At 56.3% G+C, this 21,530-nt stretch overlaps 1 protein-coding gene across 1 annotated transcript in view; it reads left to right on the top strand.

The window, feature by feature from the left end:
• The window catches only part of MDFI (MyoD family inhibitor), a 15,124-nt gene extending 4,755 nt beyond the window's left edge, over positions 1-10,369 (top strand). Inside the window, exons 2-4 of the mRNA XM_027907991.1 lie at positions 5,878-6,045; positions 9,122-9,370; positions 9,734-10,369. Of these exons, the coding sequence (XP_027763792.1) occupies positions 5,878-6,045; positions 9,122-9,370; positions 9,734-9,990 (674 nt within the window). The 3' untranslated portion in view covers positions 9,991-10,369. The remainder of the gene's footprint in view (positions 1-5,877; positions 6,046-9,121; positions 9,371-9,733) is intronic.
• Positions 10,370-21,530: the final 11,161 nt, after the last annotated feature.

Genomic DNA, 21,530 nt, shown 5'->3' with positions numbered 1-21,530 from the left:
TCACCTGCTTTGGCTGCTCTTGGTGCCAGGCTCCATCTCCATGGGGTGTTTCTTTGGGCAAATCCCCTCTGTGTGCCTCAGTTTCCCCAGCGGTCTGAGCTGTGCCGAGGTTGTTTCCGCTCAGAGCTGCAGCTGAGCCCCCTGGAAGATATCTGGAGCTCAGGTAAGGTTAAAGCCAGGGATGAAAGGGGCTGCATAAGTGCAGATTATCATCCTTGTTAATAATGATGTCCACCAGCTCCCGCTGATCCCCTCCTCAATTATCTTTTTTTAAGGACTCTTAGCTGGGGAAGAGACACAAATTTTCCCTGGCAGGACCTGTGCTGGTTTAACCCCAGAAGGTTACACAATTACTGGACTGCCTTGGTCCTTAATTACTCCCTCCATAATTTTCCCCAGCACAGCTCCTTGCTCTGTAATTCCCAGAATCTCCTTGGATGTGATAGGCATCTCCTTAGCTGCTTTCCAGGCTCCAGGGATAATTGCTTTTCCTTAAGGACACCCAGGATGTCGCAGGATTTCCTCCTGCACCCTTCCTCCATGCCAGGCTGCCGTGGCACGGGGTTGTTCCACCCTTTGAGGGGTTGTCCTGCCCCAGGGAGCTCCTCAAACCCCATGGGAGTTGTCTCAGTCCCAGGCTGGGTGTCCATGCTTTTGTTTTCCCATCATTTTCTGCCACTCCTTGGCCCCACGGTGAGTTTGGGAGGTTTTATGTTGCTCTCTGGATGGGGCAGAGCCCAGACCTGATGCTGGGAGAGGAAAAGAAGAAAGAAACCTGGTCCTGCTGGTCTGGTTGGTGTCCTGGGCGTTGTGTTGTCCCTGGCCTCCAGTTCAGGCTTAGAGATTTCTTCTTCCACTGCAGCTCCAGTTCCAAAAGCTGCCTAACGTTTATAAAACATATATGTTAAATCTGTTCTTAGTGCATAAGTTATAGTTCCTCCCCAGTGCTGCAGGGACAGAGGTGCTTCTTGCGGTGATTTTACTTTTTATCTTCCCTGAAATTCCTTCTCGAGGGTCACCCTCACCACCCAGCTCTTGAGTGGGAGCAATTCTTCCATGAATTTGGCTGTTGCCTCCTTGGCAGGAGCTGGTTGGATCAATGAAGAGCTTTGGGTGATGGAATTTGTAGGGACACCTTGGCACAGGGCCTGTGCCCCAAACCTGGAGTCGGGGTTTTGTCACTGAGGTCAAACTCCGAACACGGATGGACTGGATGGACGCTGGTCCTGACCTGTCTGGCCCAAAATTCCTGCCTTCCTACCCACCCAAAGGCTATAAATAACAAATAACAACAACTCCCAGGCTGCTGAGCTATTTGGGGTTTTGTGGGTTCTTTTGCTTTGTTTTGCTTTTTTGCATTTAGGAAGTAACTTTTCATAGAAACCACTTTTTTTTTTTTTTTTTTTTTGACCAAATTCCTCATTGTCCCAGAACTGAACTGTTTATCCAAAGTACTGCCCAGGTGAGCAGAGAGACACTGGGGCTTTCTGGGAGGGAAGTAAAGATGTGCTGGGTCTGTCCCAGCTGTGCTCCAGTGCTCTGGGCATCTCTACTCCTTCCCTCCCACCCTCCTTTTCCTTTCCCTGAGTATCACAGAATCTGAAAATGCTTCAGTGCATTAATTTCAGACTGAATGTAAATAAGCCATTTGGATTTTTCCCAGTTGAGCAAACTTTCAAACCAGAATTTTGCTTTCCTCTCCTCCAGCCTGGCTCGTTGGATTGGAAGGATTTGCTTCAGTGCCGTCTCTTCTGCACTTGAAACCACTTAATCAGGCTCTGAAATACCCCTGGAATAGGTCAGACAGGCACCTGATTGGGCCAGGCAGCGCGTACGGAAAACCAAGAGAGATTACACGCTCATTTTATCTGCAGAAAAAAAGATTAGAAAGCTCCCAAACCAAACACTGCTGCATGTTGTTCATGGCAAACGCCTCCCTGTTTGCGTCTCCGTCCAACACTACCTGGTCCCTGTCCAGCCATTCCCAAGGGATTGAAGGGAGGCAGAAGGGGGGACAGGAGGGTGTCCTGAGAACCTCCACTCTGGCAGGAGTCTCATCCCGTGGCATTAGGTTTGGATGCCCCTCAGGAGCTCAGATGTGGATCCAGATGTGCTGAGACCCTTCTCCCTCCCTTTTGGTTGACACCACCTAAGGCAAACATCTGCCTTGCCAAGGAGGTGGGATTTGCTTCCACCCTCCCCAGCCCCAGCCTGTTTTCAGCTCCATGTGTTGGAAGGGTTTTCCTTCCCGTGCTGTGTCTCTCTGGCCTTGGGCAGTGGGGATGGGGAAAGTGCCACCTTGGGAATGTGTCCATCCATCTCCTGCCACCAGGTTTGTTCCCTTTGAGCCAAAGGCAGTTAGGAGGAAAAGGGAAGATAAATGAGACCCCAGGAGCTGGGCAGAGCATCAGCTACAGCTCAGGAATGATGAGCAGGAGCCATGGGACAACCTTGGTGGGTTTGACCCCAAACCGTGGCTCTGGCCTCGCATTTTCCCACATCCTCTGGGCCTTCCCAGCTGGGGGTCTGGGCACCACAGACAGCTGGGATAAGGGAATCCAGAGGTCCCTGGGAGCTCTAGGATGCTGTGGCAGTGCTGCCTGTGGTGTGGCTGATGTTTATGCTCTGCCCCATCGCGGCTCCCACCAGCTGCTGACCCGCTGCAGTTGCCGTTTGTTTGCTCAGCTCTTTGGGAATGGTCACCTCAGTCCTGCAAGCTCATCAGGAACCTGGTGTGCTTCCCACACAAAGCACTTTATCCCCTGGTCAGAACCACGGGGGTGGCCCCAGAAGCTCCTGCAGCCCCAGGTCCCTCCTGCAGCCATCGCTGCCAGGGGGCTCTTTGGATTTTGCAGGAATGGCACAGCAGTGAAACCCTCCAGCTTTTCATCTTTCCTCTCCTCCCTCCTCCTTTCTCACCCTCTTGATGGACTTTGGAGCTGACTGATGTCTCGGGGCTTTCACAACGAGTGGGTTTGGACTTGGGAAACGGGGAGAAGAGTCGGAAAAGCAGATCCATGTGCTTGTCCTGGGCTTGGCAACCAGGAGGCAAAGAAAGCAGCTCCATGTCTATCACTTCCCCAATCTTTTGCACCTTAGGGCAGTGCTGTGATTTACTGAAGCTGGGCTTATTATTTTAAATGCCTTATTACCTCTGTTCCCACGAAGCAGACACTGGAGTTGCTCTCCCTGTGCCACGTCACCCTCACATCTCCCTCGTGTTGTACAAGAGGTGGTGCAGAACGGGGGAGAGGAGACCCAGACTCTCATCCCGGGCTGTGATGGGCTTTTATCCCACCCAGGAGGGGTCTGGGGGTGCAGCTGCTTTGGGGGTGCAGGTGAGGAAAGGGATGGATGTCCCATCCTGAGGGTCATCTCTCCTTAGGGCTTTGCCTGGGCCTGTGGTTGGTTTCAAACCTGAGGGATTTAGGTCAGCCCTGGTCTTGTTCTGGTGGCAGCAGGGGAGGGAAGGAACCAGGAACTGGGAGAGGGGACTCCAGGGGGGCCTCCTCTTGGCAGGGCACTCCTGGAGCAGGGGCTGGGGGGATTTAAAGGAGGAGAGGGAACCAGGAGCTGTAGGACGAGCCTGTGCCAGTGCTGGGGGTCTGTCTGTCCATCTTTCCTGTGTCATCAGAGGTGATGGCTCCTCTTGGGTGCATTTTGGCAGACTTGGTCTCCCTGTGGCCCTGCAGCAGCAGGGATCTGAGGCTGTGCAAGGCAGGGAAGGACCAGCTTACCCAAATTTTTTTCCTGTCTATTTTTGTCTCTCTCCTGGCCAGCTTGTTCCTGTGGGAGTTAATTTAATTGCCACCTTCCCCCCTGCATGGCTGTGGTTGTGTGTGAGACCCCTTGCAGGGTAATTACAAGTGTGAAGGGCAGAAACGAGCCCCATCTCCTCCTGGGAGCAGCACACTGGGCATCCACACAGATCCACTCAGCCAGTGCTGGGCTTTTCCTCCTAGCTCAGGGTCTCAACAGGCTGTCCTTGTCCTCATCCCCCCTGGAACAGGCTTGGAGAGGGCAGGGGGTGTGATGGAGGGAGCACAGGGTGGCCATGGCAGGGCAGGGATCAGCTGGAGCTCTCCCTGTGCCAACCAACCCCTGTCCCCCTGCAGCACCTGATTTTCCAGCTCTTTTTCCTGGTGTAAAAAAGCTGCAGGGAAGGGGTTCTGGTGGTGATGGGGCTGCCCTGGGCAGCCCCAGAGGCTGTGAATTTTTTAAGCCCTGGACATCTCACAGCAGAACCCAGAGAAGCTCAGATCCCTTCCCAGGGACCAGAGGGGAGCATCACCTCCATGCCCTGCACTGGGCACCTCTGGCTCAGGGCTTCATCCAGAGCTCCTCAGCCATCAGGTTCCATGCCTGGCGTTAGATCAGGTCTGACTCAGGCTGCTCCAGGTCAGGACATGGCAGAGGCTGCGGATGCAGCAGCGTGTGGGAATTATTCATCCCCACACCTCACCTATACACTGTGGGTAGATGACAGCCTGCTCTCTTCACCTCTCTTGTTTCGCCCTGGGCTTTCCAGAGGCATGGGAATGACTCTTCTCCTGTCTGGGACTCACGTGCTCTCACTCTGCCCGGGATTTGGAGCCAATGCTGCCACATGAAATTCAGGTGGAGGTGCTGGATTTCCCTTGGCTGAGCCCCAGAATCGCCTCACCTGTGATAGCTGCGAGCAGGGCTCTGCTGGGATGAGCTTTCCTTCCCAGCAAACCCCCTGTCACGAGAGCTGTATCACCCCAGACTGGATCAGCACCCTGGGGAGGGCAGAGAGGATGGTCCTGGGGGGAAACTGAGGCATGTGAGTTGTGGAGCATCACTCCAGGCTGGCTGCAGCCCCTCTGCAGCGTGTCCAGGCTCCTGCTGACCCTGGGGGGTGCAGAGGAGGCCTCCCCTCCCTCGTTAATCCCTAATTACCCGTGTGAGCTCTGCCCACCTTCCCCCCCAGCTCGGGCGTGCAGGACCCTCATCATATCCAGGGTGATGAAGTGTCCCAGGTCTCCCTCCCCTGCCCCCCCCGCCCCTGCCTGCCTGTGTGTGGGACCTCTTGTTATAGCCAGGGAAATTATGGGTCTCTGCTCTGCCTCCCTTTGCCCAGGCTATAATTTAGTTTTATATAAAGTGCTGTCCAGCCCCTGTTGTGCAAGAGGTTGCTATTCCGGGGGATGGGGACAGGGATGGGGCAGCAAGGAGGGTGAGTGGGGGACTCTAACATTGCACTGAGCCCCCCTGGACACCCCACATTTCCCCTGGACATCCCACATTCCCCATGGAAACCCACCATGAGGGGCAGAAAGCTCCCAGTCTGGAGCCCTGGCTCTTCTGAAGGGGGCTGTGGGTTTCTGCAAGGGGGTGTGTGGCATCAGAATTTATCCCATGGGGAATAACTTGTCTCCTTTTGGGTTTTACTTGCCCCACCGAGGGATCCTGCAGTTGCTGCCCCTGTCGCAGAGTGCAGGAGGATGAGGGGAGGTGGCAGAGGCTCCAGCAGGGAAGACAGTGGCCCTTTCATGGGAAGGGGGATGAAAAATCCAACTTGAACCGCTGAGTGTAACCAGATCCCTTGGCTTTTTGGAGAAGGAATGTGGGACCTCAGGAGGGTTTTTGGGCTGGTGCTGCTGAGCTGCTGGCGCTGCGTGAGGTGAGCAGCTGCAGAGTGGTGCAGCCTCAGTGCCCACCCCGAGCAGCCCGAAATCCCTTGTGGTGCTCCAGCTCTTCCCCTTCGCTGTGTGCAAAGAGGCAGCTGGATTTGGCTCGGGAATCAGAGCCCAGCCGCCCTGAGCGGTGCTGATTGCTGAGTGTGGGGATGTGCTGGGTGTCTCTGTGGTTTGGGTGACCCGGGGGGGCTCAGCTCCAGCCCCGTTTCTCTTGCAGAGGCCGGAGAGCCCTCGCGTCCTTCGCCGAGGCCGATTCCAGCGGCGCCATCGGCAGAGCTGAGCCCTGTGCCGAGGAAGGAGAAACCCCTGGAACATGAGGAGTCCCCAAAAGTCCTGACCAAGGGCCCCCGGGCCGAGCTCACAGGAGCTCCCAAAGCTGTGACATGTGAGTGTTTCCCTCGTGGCAGCACCTCCAGGTGCCAGTGCCTTGGGCTGCTGCCGTCTCATCAACAGCGGGGCTCGTTAAAAAGGAGGGCAGAGGTGGGAATCCGTCTCCTCCTCGCTTTGTTCCTCCCCACATCAAAGCAAAAGGCTCGAACTGAGCGTGAGTCACCTGGAGTGGGGAAAGTGAAGGGCGGCAGCCGGGATGGCTCCCGCTCTCCTGTCTGTGGGCCCGGCTGGAGGCACAGGGGGAGGAGGGTGGGCAGCTGGAGGAGCTCTCGGTGGTGTTGGTGTCCCCTGGGATGCCATAGTGGGAAGAGGGACCAGCCCCCCAAGGGAAGGAGCTGGCTGCTCTATGGGACATCCCCCAAAGCCACAGAGGGAGAGAGGGGACCCCCGACAGAACAGCTCCGTGGGCACGGCCGTGGGACGGGAGCGCAACAGCCGCTTGCTGCAGCAAAGGGAGATGCCTCCCCCCAGGACAGCTCTTGCCTTGGCGAGTCCAGGGCAAGGGTGAGGCTGGTGCAAAGCCCGGACGAGCCGGGCTGTCTGCTCGGAGGAGCTGGTTCTGCCAGAAGTGGTGGTGAGGACTGGCAGCACCTCCCCAAATCTGCTGCCACAGCCCTGCCGGTCCCCCCACCGCGAGAAACACCACGGTGGGGCAGGGATGGGGGCCCTTGGTCCATTTACCATTGCAGGGGTGGGAGAGCAGAGCTGGCAGATGTGGAAGGCCACGGGCCAGGCACTCCTGGAGTCCCTCTGTCTGTCCCTTCCCTGGCTCCCAGCCCGCACCCGAGGGTTTCGCTCCCGGGCTGCCCCATGGGCACAGCCAGTCCCCTTCTGTTGGATGCCAGAGTGCAGCGTTCCCTTCCAAGGGGTGTAAAGTGGATGGATTCCCAGCGGGATGAGGGGGGGGTGGGAACGAGGTTGCACACTGCGAAGGGCGGGCAGGGGGGGTGGGAAGGGGAGGGGACGGCAGGACCCGGGCGCTCCCGAGGGCTACGTGGAGCGAGGAGAGCGCACGTTTCCTCCAGCAGAGCTCGAGCTCTCACGAAGCATCTGGGAGCTGGGCCGGCTGCCCACAGACATTCTGCACGTCTGAGTCACTGCACGGCCGCTGCACCCTGCGGGCCCACGCAGCCCCCTCCCCAGCACACCCCCCACGGGCCCCGGGGCTGGCAGGCACCACCTCGGTGGGAAACCCCCAGTGAGCACCCAGGAGGGTTTTGGTCGTTGAAGATCCACAGGCAGGTTGTTTCGCCCCAAGTCCTGCTTTCCCACCATCCACTGGTGGGTGGGTGCAGTGAGGGCTGTCGGGTGGGCTGGTCCCCCCCACTCCTGCCCTGACACCCGTGGTACTGGGGGAGCACCACACTGCTGAGCTCAGGTTCAAAGTGGCTCTTTTAGAAGAGCTTTGGGCTCCTGGGAGTTGAAGGCTCTCCTAAAAAATGGAAGCTATTTTCCCTAACTTAAAGCGGTGGAGGGGGGGATTCCTGGCTGCCTTTGGCTGCCACTCTCCCGAGCCAGAGCGTGATTTTGATTTACAAACAGTTTAATCTGAGGAATGCAGTGAAATGGGGAGCGCCAAGGCGAGCGCGTTGCATCCTGCTGCAATCCCAGAGAACCCAGCTGCTGTTGGACACTGCTGGGCTGCTGCTGCTGCTGCTGGGCCCCTGCAGGCTCAGCCCCTGCCCAGGTCCCTGCTGGCTCAAGCCCTGCCTGTCACAGCTCTGGGCAGCCCCAGGCACCGTGGTCATCCTTGGTGCCACTCAGTGCCAGCTCAGTGCAAGGGCACAGGCAGGTGAGGGTACTGGAGAAGGGTGAATGGGAAGTCAACACTCTGCGAGGTTTTTTTTGGGAGGGGACACAATTTCCATTTTATCCAAGACCTGTTTTCTATGTCTCCAGTCTGCTCTTCTCCCACCTCTCCTGCTTCCAGCCCACTCTTCCCGCTCGGCCCTGGTTATTTTAAGTTCCCTTCCCAGCGTGTGTCAAAGACCAAGCCCCTGGTTAAACCTCCCTCTGCAACCCAAGTCCAGCTCAGCCTGGCAGAGCCAGCCACCAAGGATCATCCACTTGTGTTTTTCACCTCCCTCTGTTTTATTTTCGTGGGTGCAGGACAGGGACCGTCTGTGCCCACTCCACCCCTGCGTCCCCCTGTGCCCTGCACAGAAAGCAGCTCCTGTTCCCCAGTGCCAGAGGTGCCTTTGCCCTCGAGCCTCTCGCCTGAATCATCCCTTGTTTACTGCCATGGGAGAGGAAAAGCAAAGCTGGCCCAAGCACCATCAGACAGGATTTTATTTGTGGCTTCCATTGGCATCGCTGGGGGGGAGGGTGGATGCTGGCACTCCCTCCCTTGAGCTGGTTCCCAGCCCTCTCCCACGGATTAGTGGGGACAGGACATGGCACTGGGCAGGAGCGAAGGGCTCTGGCAGGACACAGGGCACTGGCTCTGGCTCTGTCCCAGCAGGACATGGCCTGCACTCACGGCTGCAGTGTGTGAGGCTGGAGGGAGGCACAGACAGAGCAGAGAGTTATTTTCCTCCTCCTGCAGAGAAGTTCAGCCAGAGGTTGGGGAGACCTTTAATGAAGCAGCCAGTTCCTGCAGTCCCACAGAGATGAGCGCTCCGGCTCTCCGGTGGTGCTTCACCTCCTCTGGCTTTGCAGAGGACGATGGGGACAGCCAGGAGCTCTCTCTGGCAGCCTCAGTGGCTTCATCCCTCCTGCCTGTGCCAGCAGCACTGGGATCCCAGACCTCCTCCTCCTCCTCTTCCTCCTCCTCCTCCTCTGGGTGCTCTGCTGAGTGTCACCAGTTGCAGCACGTCCTTCACAAAACATCTCTATCTCTTGCTCTTTCTTCATCCCTTCCTCTTTTGGAGCCTCTGCCTCCTTCCCTGCAGCCATCTCTTCATCTCCTTTGCCATCTCCATCCTCTTGGACCATCCACCTTTTAGCATCGCTTCCCAGCCCCGCTGTGTCCAGGTTGCTGTGTGGTGATGGGAGACCAGGCCCGTGTTTCTCCTTGGTGGAGCACTCCAGGAGGGCTCAGGGGGGTAACTGCTGCTCTCTCCCCGCCCCAGGCCAGCCCCAGGTGAGACCAGCCCTGCAGCCCCCCGGGCCCTGTACCCACCTGCTGCAGAACGGGCGGGGGCCGGACCCGGGCGGTGCCAACGGGGACGCGGGGAACGGGCTGTTCCGGCCCCTGCCCAGCACGCAGAAACCTCAGCGAAAGCTGCAGTCACACCAGTCCATCAACAGCCAGAGCAGCAAGAAGAGCAAGGGCAGCTCCAAGTCGGCCTCTTCCCACATCCCTATTGAGGCACAAGAAGGTACCAGCTCTCCCCAGGGGGGGGGTCCCCTTCCAGCTCTTTTCCAGCCCTGCATCCCTTGGGGTCTCGTGCAGGATCCTTTCAGCCCACCGGGACCCCTGGAGCTGGGAAGCAGCCGAGCTCCCCTCCTGGCAGCCTATGTAGGGTGGGTGCTGAGTGGAGCCACCTCCTGTCCTCCAAAATTGGTCTCTCTTCAGGCCTGGGCATGTCCCTAGGTGTTGAGGGAGGACCTTGGCCCTCAGACCTATTTCTCATCCCTTCCATTAATTCCTGGGGGAGGATTTCCACCCTAACAGTGCTTCCTGGGCATCCATCCACGCTGGGTGCCATCTCACCCATCCATGCCCGTCCCCTCCTCCACAGATTGCTGCGTCCACTGCATCCTCTCCTGCCTCTTTTGCGAGTTCCTGACCCTCTGCAACATCGTTCTGGACTGTGCCACCTGCGGCTCCTGCACCTCCGAGGACTCCTGCATCTGCTGCTGCTGCTGCAACTCGGGCGAGTGCGCGGACTGCGACCTGCCCTGCGACATGGACTGCGGCATCATCGACGCCTGCTGCGAGTCTGCCGACTGCCTGGAGATCTGCATGGAGTGCTGCGGGCTCTGCTTCTCCTCCTGAGGGGCTGCTCGGCGGGGGGACCTGCAGTGGGACCCCCCCAGGCCCTCCCGCAGCGGGTGAGGGTCCCTGAGCTGCTGGGAAATGCTGACAGACAGAGCCTGGAGAAGGAGGAGAGCAACATCCCCCACTGCAAACCTCATCCCCGGAGCTGGTGAGCCAGACCTGGGTCCTGCCTGGGGAATGGTGGATCCGCAGGGCCGGGGGGACTGCAGGGGTGGTGGTGGCATCCTGTCACCCTCTACCTCCTCCCCACAGCGGGCGGGTTTGTGAAGCAGGGCGGGAGCCTCCTGCCACCTGAGCCGAGAGCAGGAGCGCCCGTCCCGCAGAGCCCGCAGGTGCCACCCCAGCTCCTGGCCCTGGGGACAGCCTGTCCCGCTGCCACCGCCCAGGGCTGCCCCAGGACAGTGCTCCACTGGCATGGGGGTGGCACAGAGCATCCCCTTCCCCCAGGACACCCCCTGCCAGCCCCCCTCGGTGCTGAGAGCAGCAGCCAAGTGCAATACGGGCAGCCCGTCCCCTGCCTGGGAAGAAGCTTTTCCTGCACCAGCCCCTGCAGTGGGATTGAAGCTGGGGCTGGGGACACCCTGGGGCTGTGCCAAGCTGTTCCTACCCCCAAGTGTCCCAGGGCTGGTGGGGCAGGGTGGCTTGATTGGTGCCCAATGACCCCCACCAGTTGTTGGCCCCATCACACCGTCCTGGGGAGAGGGATCTTGGCTGGGTGGGGGTGGCAGACACCCCATTGAAAGGCTGGGGAGACAGGGAGGGAACTGTCACAGTATTTTATTTTATTATTTTTTTTTTGTCCTTTTCATTTGTTACTGTAAATAAAGGTCTTTCTTCATTTCTGACAGACAGTGGCCCCACCACATGCTCTGCAGGGCAGTCCATGGAGACAGCTCTGTGTCCCCTGTCTCAGCCTGTGCCCCATCCTGCTCCCAGCTGCAGGGGAGCCTTGGGCCTTGGGGACATGGGACAGGTCAGTGACAGCCCCACTGCTCCTGCTTTGGTCCTCGTGCAGGAAGGGAAGATGTGAGAGGACTCTCTGTCCTTCACTCCAGGAACAGGTTGAGGTCCTGCAGCTCCCCTGGGACAAACCCTGGCCCTGTTGTCCCACTGTTGTTCCCTGCTCCTTCCCTGCTCCTCCCCTGCTCCTCCCAGGCTCCTGAGCTGCTTCACCAGACCCAGGGCACAAATTCCCTAAAGGAGACAATAAATTATGTGAATTCCCTGCTGAAGGGCTGAGGCTGCCCAGGGTTGGCATGAGGCTGTGGGAGCTGGCAGCCCTTGGAATTTGGGTCCCTTGGCCACTCCTGCTGCCACTCACCGTGTCCCAGCCCAGCGTGGCATCACCAACCCTGCCGTGCCATGCCAGGCCAGTGGGTCAGGGGCCACAGCCCCACACCAGGGTCTCACTGCCATCCCAGCCCAGCTGCTGCCTGGGCTGAAGCTGAATGAGGAGGGAAAAATACTTAAAAACCGGGGCCAAATGGGTCAGTTGGTCACGGTGACAGGGGCTGGTTTGGGATCTGGGCTTTCTGCCCTCCGGCACTGCCGCTCAGCCGGGGAATCTATTTTTAGTGGTGAGGGAAGGGCGGTCGGAGCCGGCACGGTGCAAATGCCCAGAGGGGAAGAGGCTGGGGCAGGCAGCCTTCCTCTTCCCAAACACCCCAGGGAGGGCTCGGGGTGCTGGACTGAGGCTTTATCCCTCACTGAAGGAGTGAGGGGCCAGAGGAGGGGATGAACATCACTGCCCACCCCGGGATGGACGGGACTGGGACCCCCTCCAGCACTCGCAGGGTCGGTGGGAGCTTTTCCACAGGCTCTGGCTGAGGCTCTGCTCCAAACCCTTTGCATCCTTGGCAAGGAGGGACGGAGGTGCTGGCCTTCCCCGGCCTGGCCTCACTTGTGCTGCTAATTAGGGAGGCTGGGGCTGGCAGGGCTGCTCCCACCAGCCACGGCCACTGCCGGAGTCGCTTAATGGGGAACAGATTCCCCCGTGTAGGAGGACCCTGCGGGCTGAGCAGTGATGGTTGCTCTGCTCATGTCCCAGGTGCTCCTGAAAATCACAGGGATGGTCCTGGGATGTGGGAATGATGGATCAGAGCGGGGAATGATGGACCAGAGCAACTCAAGCCCCTGAAAGGGCTTGAAAAGCCAAGTGGAAGCCTTCCTTTAATGCAAGTTGATGCTGGCCATCCAGGTTGCAAACCATTGGGGAAGGCAAGAGTTAAACTCTCCTGCCTGGGAATTAATTAACAACAGATGTGCTCTGGTTTAACTAATTACTCTCCTGCCAGCACTTGGTTTTTACGGTTCTCTCAGAGCTGGAGCAGGAGCACGATGCCCATGCAGATGCTGGCCCTGCAGAATGGGCTTTCCTGGGCACCCTGGGGTTCCCTGCCTGCCTTCCCCAGCCTGGCTGGCCCCATCTTTGCTGTCCTAGGTGAAACAATTCAGCGAAATGGGCTAAAATTCATTAAAAGGTCCACTCACCTAAATTAGCCTCGCTGTGTTTTAAGCAGTGCAGGGTCCCCCCAGTGCCACACTGCTGCTCCCCAGGATGGTCAGAGCCCCATCCCAGCTGGCCATTAGTGTTTCCTCCTCCTATTTTCCCCTGCTGCTGATTCATTATGGATGGCACACCGAGGGTATTAACGATGGGAGCTCATTGTCTAATTGCTGATGGGCTGCCAGGGCTGAGCGTGTGGAGGTGCAGCCAGCGCAGAGCAGGATGTGCAACCAGGGACCTGGAAGGTCTGCAGGAGCCATGGCAGGCAGGTGAGGAAGCCTGGGGTTCAGGGCTGGCTCAGCCCAATGCCAGGAGCTCTCCTGCCCCGCGTTTCTCCCCTGCTGCAGGAGCTGCACGGGATGAGCCCCACACCCAACGCTTGGCTGCTCCTGCAGTGGGGACGGCTTTCAGCAGCCTGGGCTATTTCTGTCCTCAATCACGATCAATAAAGCAAGAGAGGGTTTTTATTTTCCACTCCAAATACTTTCTTCATCCTGTTTCCTCCCAGTTCACACGGCAGACCGGGGTGCGCTCCAGCGAGGAGGCCCACGAAGCCATTTCCTCCTCCTCCTCCTCCTCCTCCTCCTCCTCCTTCTCCTCCTCCTCCCAGCCAATGCAGCCCCCACTTCTGCTCCCACTCCTGCTCCTACCCCATCCCTGTGCAGCCCCAACAGTCCCCTCTAATTCCCAGCAATCCAAGGGGCAGGTTTAGCGGGCAGAGGAGGGAAAGGCACCCCAGGCGTGCGTGCGCACACACAGCCACACTCACACACGAAAGAAAACACTTCCAGAGCCAAAGGGAAAAAAATAAAACCAGGACTTTGGAAGACAGAGCAGCTCATGTAATCCCAGGTTCTGCTGGGATGGGGGACGGGCTGAGGGGAGACGACTGCAGTCTATTAAACTTCCTTTGAGAACCTGCCAGACTGACAACAGCTGGAAGGAATTAACGTTTCGGGTCCACCAGCTCCTCTCCTCACTTTCACCCTTCCCCAAAAACCAGCTTGAGGCCAGAGGCCCAGCAGCATCGCTTTTTTTCCACTGCTTGTGTCCCACAGTCTCTGGCCAGAGCTGATTCCTTTAATCCTGAACCTGCCAGAAGCGTGAGCATCCACTGAATGAAAAATCCAGAGCCTGTGCTGGCACAAGCCCCCAGTCTGGATCCTGTGTGTCCTACGGGGCTGGGACCGAGGTGTGGTGTCACAACAGCTCTGCAAGGTGGCTTTGAGCCATCTGGCACCTCTCAGCCTCCTGCACGAGAGCAGAGCTGCCAAGGAAGGGAAAAATACCGTGGGATGGGAGGGGAGGGAAGGGGCAAGAAAGGGTTTGCTGTCACTTTGTGGTGGGGGGAGCAGGGTGGGACAGCTCAGGGCTGCTGTCACCAGCAGAGACTGCCCAGAGCTGTGGTGTCTCGAGGGCAGGGGGTGCAGGAGCAGCCTGGGCTCGGTGATAGCTGAGGCAGTGCAGAGCTGGCACATGCCAGGGGTTTGGCTGCCAAAGGGCAGTTTGCCTGGAAGCACCGGCTCCTCCAGCCAGGCTCGGGAGCTGGGACCTGAGCAGAGCCCAGAGATCCCCACGTTCTGCCTTGCTACCAAGTTGGAGAAGGAAAATGCTGGAGTGCTCGTGTTAAACCCTCTCCTGGGGCCTGGGAGGGGATGGGGAGAAGCCCAGGGAGCCACTCACCCTTATACACTGCCAGAGACCTGGGACACGAGGGCAGGACAGGGGTTTGCCCCCAGAACAACACCAGGAACAAAGTCAGGATGCACAAGACAGCTGGACTCGTGTCCATATCCACATGTTTATGAACAGGTACATGTATCCAGAGACTCCACTGGATTTAATGCCGCCCCTTCAGCTCCTGCCCAAAGGGAGGTGGAATCCCAGGCACAGGAGACCTGGACAGACACCATGAGCCCCATGCTGGACCCTCTGTGCCTGAAAAGCAGCAGCCTGAACCAAGAACCATCACTAAAAAAACAGTTCAACTTCATTTTGCTTTTATTACGGCATTTATCGTTTTATCAAGGTATTTCTTATGCCTTAATATGCTCCCTATTTCACCTACAGAGCTGCCACAAACCCCATCGACTCGAGCACCTCCTTTTTTTCCTGCTGGAATAGCCTTCAGCCTTTTGAGCAGCTCCTGAGCATCACCTGGTCCCTCTTGGCCATGAGATGCCAAGGGGCTGGCCCACGACTGGGCACAGCAGTCCCTGCCGGGGCAAGCAGAGCCTTCTCTGCACAGCTCCTCAGGAAGAGGTGCCTCCAAACCCAAATAGTGATTTCCTGCTGCAGTCGGGGGAGTTGTTTTCTTTAAAACTGCAGCTGAAACTGGAGAGGGGCTGGAGGTTGCCGAAATATCTGGGAGCTGCTGCGTGTGAGACGGCGCCCGCAGCCAACACACACACACACACACCCCCGCAGGGGTGCCAGCATTTGAAAACCATTTACAGGAGTGTTTGGGGAGGGAAAAATCGGCCCTCCCTTTAACCCCATACAGAACAGCCCCAGTGAGTTATGGGGTGAAAGAAGTGGCACCATTTCTCCACAAAGACCAAAGCCCAGGCCCCTGCTGGGGTGGGGGGGGGTTGGCACCCACTGGGCACACGAGTGGCAGGGCAGTGGGACGCTCACCTGCCACTATTTACAGTTCAACACAGCCACCCCATTTCCCTGTGCTGCTCTCCCCCACCCCTACCTGGGCACAGGGGGCACGTGCCACGTGCAGGTGACCTCTGGAAGCGACCTGAGTGCTCCCATTTCCCCTGTGTGTGTGACAGACCCAACTGTGCTGTATAGTCTGACTTTTTCAAATATATTTATATTTATACACAGCTCTCAGCTATGGCATTTTGGCTCTCACAGCAGTTCCCCCAGCACAGCCCTTGTCCCTCCGTTCTGTCGCCCTTGAACACCGCCCTTGCCCGAGGTGTGAAGCCCTTTGGATGCTCCCACCTGGATCATCCCAAATTGCTGCGATCTGCGGCAATTTCATCGGCAGGATGCTGCCCTCTAGTGAAGGCACGGCCAGCCTGCCCAGTATCCCCATCGCGCTCGCACTGGGCCCAGTTGCCCAACAGTCCTCGGTCCCCTGGTTTGTCCCTCCATCGGAAAATCTGGACACAAGGATCACATTTTTATTCCAGGAGTGCTCAACGGCTGCACCTCGTGTTGAGGCACCCATTGCACTAGAAAAGTTTTTACACAACTTGATCTGAAGCAGTTTTCTAAAAAAAAAAAAAAACCAAAAAATAAATGGTTATAAGAGACATCAAAAGGGACAATGGAGGCTGCATTGGCTCCAAGCTCCCCTGCCCTGGCCTGGCTCAGTGAGACCCCCAAACTGGAGGTTCCCTGGGCTCTGAGATGGGTTACACAGCCACGAAGCTATTCTGGAGCTGTTCCACCTGGAGAAGTGTTTGAAAGTTATTTTGAAGTTAGTAATTTCTAACTGAAGTTCTAATGGAATTATCTAGACATGGAGTGCCAGCCTTGCTGGGGCACAGGATGGAGGACAGGCTGACCCTGTGGGGGCAGGTAAGTAGACAGGGAACAGAAAAACTCTTCTGAAACTCAAACCCCCCAAGTATTTCTTAATCTATGGCAGGGAAATAGGCAATAACTGCACTTGCTCTTTGGCAAATTCCTTTTACTTTTAGCCCAAATGAGCCAAGAGGTGCTTGAGGGTGGCAGGTTCATGGAGCTGAGCTGGCACCTTCTGTCCCACACATGTACCCCAGAAATCTTGAAGCTTTAGGGAAAGAATAAATAAAAGTTGGCTGTTAGTTGGTACCAGCCTCGAGGACTCCTCCTTCCTGCAGAGGAGTGTGGAGGAATGAATAAAAGTAGTAAAAAAGATGGAAAAAAAAAATCTATCAAGTTCTTCTCTTGCCACTATCTCCAAGTATAAAAGAAAAAACCCTGTCCCTTTGTCCCCTCACTTGCCCTCTACAGATGCACACGCAAAATCTAATTAAAATTTAGCAGAAGAGGGGAAAAAAAAAATTACACAGGGTTTTTAGCTTTAAAAAAGAGAGAGAGAGAAAGAAAGAAGATCCTTAACAAAGGCCATAATATTAACAGGGCTGATTCGTCAGCCACTACCTGATAATCTAGAGTTGAGCGAGCTTTATTAACGTTGGAAGCCTTGGCTCTTTGTTAATTACGGGCTTTGCTAATGATTTGGAATATTGGCCGGTTCTGGGGGATGTTGATGAATAGAGACCTCGCCAAGATTTATTCCTAATTATCTCATTTGTCTCCCTCCATTACTTTTTATGGCTGAAATTTATGGAGCTATTACCAGGGACCTCGCCACGGCTCCGAGATGATTTGGGAGAAGAGAGATGTTTAATAATAATAACAATAATAATAATAATAAAAAGCCAGATTAATAGGAAAGCGATTACACGGCGGCGGGGGCTGTTCCTGGGTGACCCCCGGGCCCGGAGCCACCCGGCCCTGATGGGCCCTGGGAGGGAGTGATGTCCTTGCTCAGCAGCTGAGGGGTGTCTGGAGATGCTGAAAGAGCTGGGAAAATCCTGGTGGCACCTGTACGAGTTGGGGAACTCCTTCAGAAGGAGGCAGCACAAATCCAGCAGGGTTTTCTCCACGGCTTCTCCCCGCAGCTGTTCCCATCTGGGTCTCCTCCCTCGCCTCTGGACGATGCTCTTGAGCCAGTGTGATGCTCAGGCTCCTGCTACAACCAGGGACCTCAACTTTCTGACCAGGACAAAACCCCCCAAAGCGTCCCAGGGACATTCATTTAACCCCTGCACTGCCATTTCTCTGCTCATCCCAATAAAATAATTCAGAGCTTTAATATGTGATACCTCTGGGTGTTCAGAAGGGATTTTCCCGTGTCCCCCATGAGGGGCTGTGGTGGCTGTGGCGATAACAACTCACGTCTGTCATGCCTGGCCCAGAAAACCAAGGGGTTTCCCAGAAAACCAACCCACTGTTCCCATCCCATCCCATCCCGGGACTGAGCCCACCATCCTTTAATTATCATGCAAAGCAATTATTTTTCTCAGCTGCACTGGGGACTAATTCTCTCCCAGAGTCTCCCAGTAAACATTTTCCCAGTCCTATCGAATTTGCCACACAAAGGAGAGTCGGGGCTGCAGCTTATCTGCGAGGAGTATTATTCCCGTATCTTCCAGCGTGTAAACCTACTCTGGTCCCGATAAGAGGCCTCACACAAAAGATCAAAGGCAGGCAGACTCTCACGGAGAGGAGGGTTTGCTGCTGCTTTTTTTATTCTTTCCCTTTTTTTTTTTTTTTTTTTGATACTATTATAGATTTGCGGATCCAGAAGAAGCCGCATTCCCGCCCAGTAATGCAGATTAAAATAATTACCCACAGCTGGTTTCATTAGCCACGAGGAAAAAAAAAATATAGGAGCCTTAGGGATCTGGGGAACCCCAAATTGCAGCGTGGCTCATGAGGGCTTTGCTGAGGGGACGGGGCTGTGATTGGGATGGGGACAGGAGTGTCCCAACAGACATCCCAGGGATGGGACAAGAACCAGCACAGCCAGGTGGAGGTTGGTGCCAGCGGAAATCCAAGGCTCTCTGGAAGCTGGGGGTGCTCTTTCTTCCTCCAGGTTGGGAGGAAGATGATGAGTGATTGCCATGGATATTTCTGGTTGGAAACGTCAGAGATGAGGATGAGAGGGATGGCGATGAACGGGACAAGGGTGGAGCTCAGGGCATCCAGCTCAACCCCAGCAATCTCCAGAAAAACCTGCCCTCCCAGCACCCCAGGGACCAAGAGGATGCTCAGAGCCTCCCTTTCCCAATTTTCCCCCTGGATCCAGGCTCTGCCCCTGGCTGAGGATCGGGCTTGGCGTGGGAGTGAAGCTCCCCCTTCCCACCCGAGCTGCAGCCCGTCAACACAGATGGCAAAATCTAAATGTTATGATAAGGTATTTCTCCCAAATTTCCATCTTAATAGAATTACGAGCCTGTAATTACCCTACAAGCCTGAAAACCTGCCGGAATCCCAATTAGGAATCTGAGGACATAATTGGCCCCTAATTAGAAAGATTTGTCAAATGCGCACAATTTTCTCACCTCTTCATTTTTTCCCCCCATTTTCTTTGCCTCCTCTTTTCCCCCTGGTGAAAATACAGATATTTTCCTTTCCCCTCCACCTCTTTCCCCATAAACACAGGGCTGCAATCCCAGCTGCACCACACTCCACATCCCGCTCCTCCGGGCTCTTGGGAAAGCCGAGCTCTGCAGCAGGTGTTAGGCCTTTTTGGTTTTAATATTTCCTGGAAAACTGAACTATTAAAAAAAAATAATAAAAATATATAGAGATAAGAAAGAGAGAGGGAGAGACCTGCCAATCTGCAGCCCTGGAGTTTTGACTGTGCTCCCCTGCAAGGGTGGACAGCCCGGGCTGGTCGGGGTGGTGAGGTGGGTGCTGGAGCAGCCTTTGGGGATGGAAGATGTGGAGAAGGTGTTGGGTGCTGGGCACAGAGCATGGCTGCCATCACCTAGTGGGATCAGAGGGTTTTGGGGAGGGTTTCTGAGGTGTGAAATCCACCCCAGCAGCCGTGGTGGTTCTTGTGAGGCCCCAGCCAGGTAAGAGCACCCAGTCACCCCAGTGTGCCAGTTTTGGGGAAACAATCAGCCTTGTGAAGCCTTGGGGGAGTTTTGGGCTCATCTCAGATAGAACTGGAGGAAAGGGCCTGGAGTGGGGCTCCATGGGGGCATCTTCAGGGGAGGGTTGTGCTTCATCACTAACACAACATCCTTAATGACCCCCATGAATGTTCCCACAGGTGTTCCCACACTCCATCCCTGTCCAAAAATCCACCTGGAGCCACACACCGTCCCAGTGCCATGTGCTGGGAACACAACCACCCCCCTCATCTTCCTCCCCCTCTTCCCACCAGAGGCTCTTTAGTTAAAAGCGACAACAGGAGGGGAGGGATGGGGGGGGATAGGGGGAAGCCTGGTTTTCCTAATTAACAATTAGCACAGAGTGTGCTGCTAATTATGTGGTTCCATGTAATTAAGAAGCTAATTAGTGCAGTGTCAATTAAGATTTAATTAGTACCCTTGTCAAAAATACTTGAAAGCGCAGTTTATATGCAAGTACTTCAATATTTCAATGGTCACGATCTCGGCGGCGCGGGGAGCGCCCGCTGCCAGCCCTCACCAGAGCCTGGCAACAGCAATCCCCCCTTTACTGACACTGTCCTTTAAAACCCTGCCACGTGCATCCTGAACAGACACCTGTATGGATCTGCAGGCAGCTGGTGACACGGTACAGCTTTGCTTCCCACCGGGACCGGGCTGGCCTTGGCCACCGGTGTCCCCAGGGATGGGCCAGGTGGGTGAGAAGCATCTCCTGCCTGCAGAACATGGCACAGAGCTGGGGGTAGCAGCCCCTGCAGGACCCTGCTGCTGGGAGCACAGGGCTGGCAGGGATTTCTGCAGCATCATCCACAACTCAAGCCCGTAGCCCGGCAGCTTCCTCTCCTCGCTGGAGCTCCCCGGCTCTGATAGAGCCAAGATGTAGCACCCACAGGGTGGTATTTTGTGTACCCAAGTGCTCTGGTCCTTATAATCATTCCTGCTTCCTCCAGAGGTGACAGCAACAAACCTGTGTCCTCCCAGTCTGCAAAAGAGTAGAGCAGCTCGACCACACTGCATGTCCCCAAAGGGACACCTCAAACCAGTGCTGGGCCCAAAGCTGCTCCACTCAGCTCCAGACACAAAGGTGGGGCAACTAAAGTTCCCAAAAAACCTTGGGAACCAAAGGCAGTGATGGCAGAGCAAGGAGGAGGCATGAAGGAACGATGGGGAGAGCCAGGGGGAATCACATCCTCTCTAACACCCACATCAACAGAGAGAAAAGCCTCTCCTGGTCTCTGCTTGGCCCTGGTGAGGGTCCCACGGCCACCAGCAGCACTCCCAGCTCCTTCCCGAGGTCCCCAGGATTGCCCAGGAATTCCTCATGTCAGGAAGGGTGTGGGCTGAGGCAGGAGGAGGAAAGGAAGAAATATGTCAAGGGCTCTCAAGGCTTCAAGAGACACATAAACAAAAACCCACCTACACAAACACGCCAAGGAAACCCTCGGCAGTTTGTAAATCATCCCCCGTGAGCGGCTCGGAGGGGACGGAACAGCGCCAGACGTGGCGATTCTGCAGCTGGAAGGTGTGGGACTGAGCAGGGAGCGAGCTGGGATGTGCCACGGGAGCAGCTGGGAGGGGACACGGCTTCCCAAGCTCACAGCTGCTCTCCACAGGCCCTGGGAGCTGTTCCCTGCTGGATACAGGAGCTGCTGTCTGTTGTGTTCTCCTCCAACAAACCCCTGCCCTCGCCCTGGGAAATTATCTGTGGGTAAATCCAGCCCCAAGCACTCACTCCTGCAAAGCCAGTGTCAGCAAATCAAAGCCCTGTGCCCAGGGAACAGCTCTGTGCCAGGCCAAGGGACCAGTCCAGAGCCCAGCAGAGCTGGCATGGAGCATCCCTCAGTGATGGAGCAGCCCTCGGTGATGGAGCATCCCCAGGCAATGGAGAATTCCCAGGCAATGGAGAATTCCCAGGCGATGGAGCAGCCCTTGGTGATGGAGCATCCCTCGGTGATGGAGCATTCCCAGGCAATGGAGAATTCCCAGGCAATGGAGAATTCCCAGGCGATGGAGCATCCCTCAGTGATGGAGCAGCCCTTGGTGATGGAGCATTCCCAGGCAATGGACTTCCTGCCTCACCAGAGGGTGCAGCTCCTGCCCAGGTGACAGCAGTGGGTTTTGCACCCCAGGGAGGAACAGGGGTGGGTTTTTTACCCCCACAGTAATTGTCTCTCAGTGGGAAACTTCCAGCACAACACTGAATAGAGGGAAAACATCCAAGGGACTGAAAACGGGTGAGGACAATCCCCCAGAGTAACTCCATGGAGGAAATGAGATGGGGAGGAAGCAGAGACCAGGACAGCAACAGACTGAACAGTTGGGGGCTCCCAGTACCATCCTTGGGAAGGGACCCCCACCTGCTCCATGGACAGAGCCAG

This window comes from Empidonax traillii, unplaced genomic scaffold (genome assembly GCF_003031625.1).
Source record: "Empidonax traillii isolate 1590-97213 ecotype Southwest subspecies unplaced genomic scaffold, ASM303162v1 scaffold1592:size87286, whole genome shotgun sequence".
Lineage (NCBI taxonomy): Eukaryota > Metazoa > Chordata > Aves > Passeriformes > Tyrannidae > Empidonax > Empidonax traillii.
Note: the sequence above shows the minus strand (reverse complement) of the source record. Positions and strands in the feature narration are given on the sequence as shown.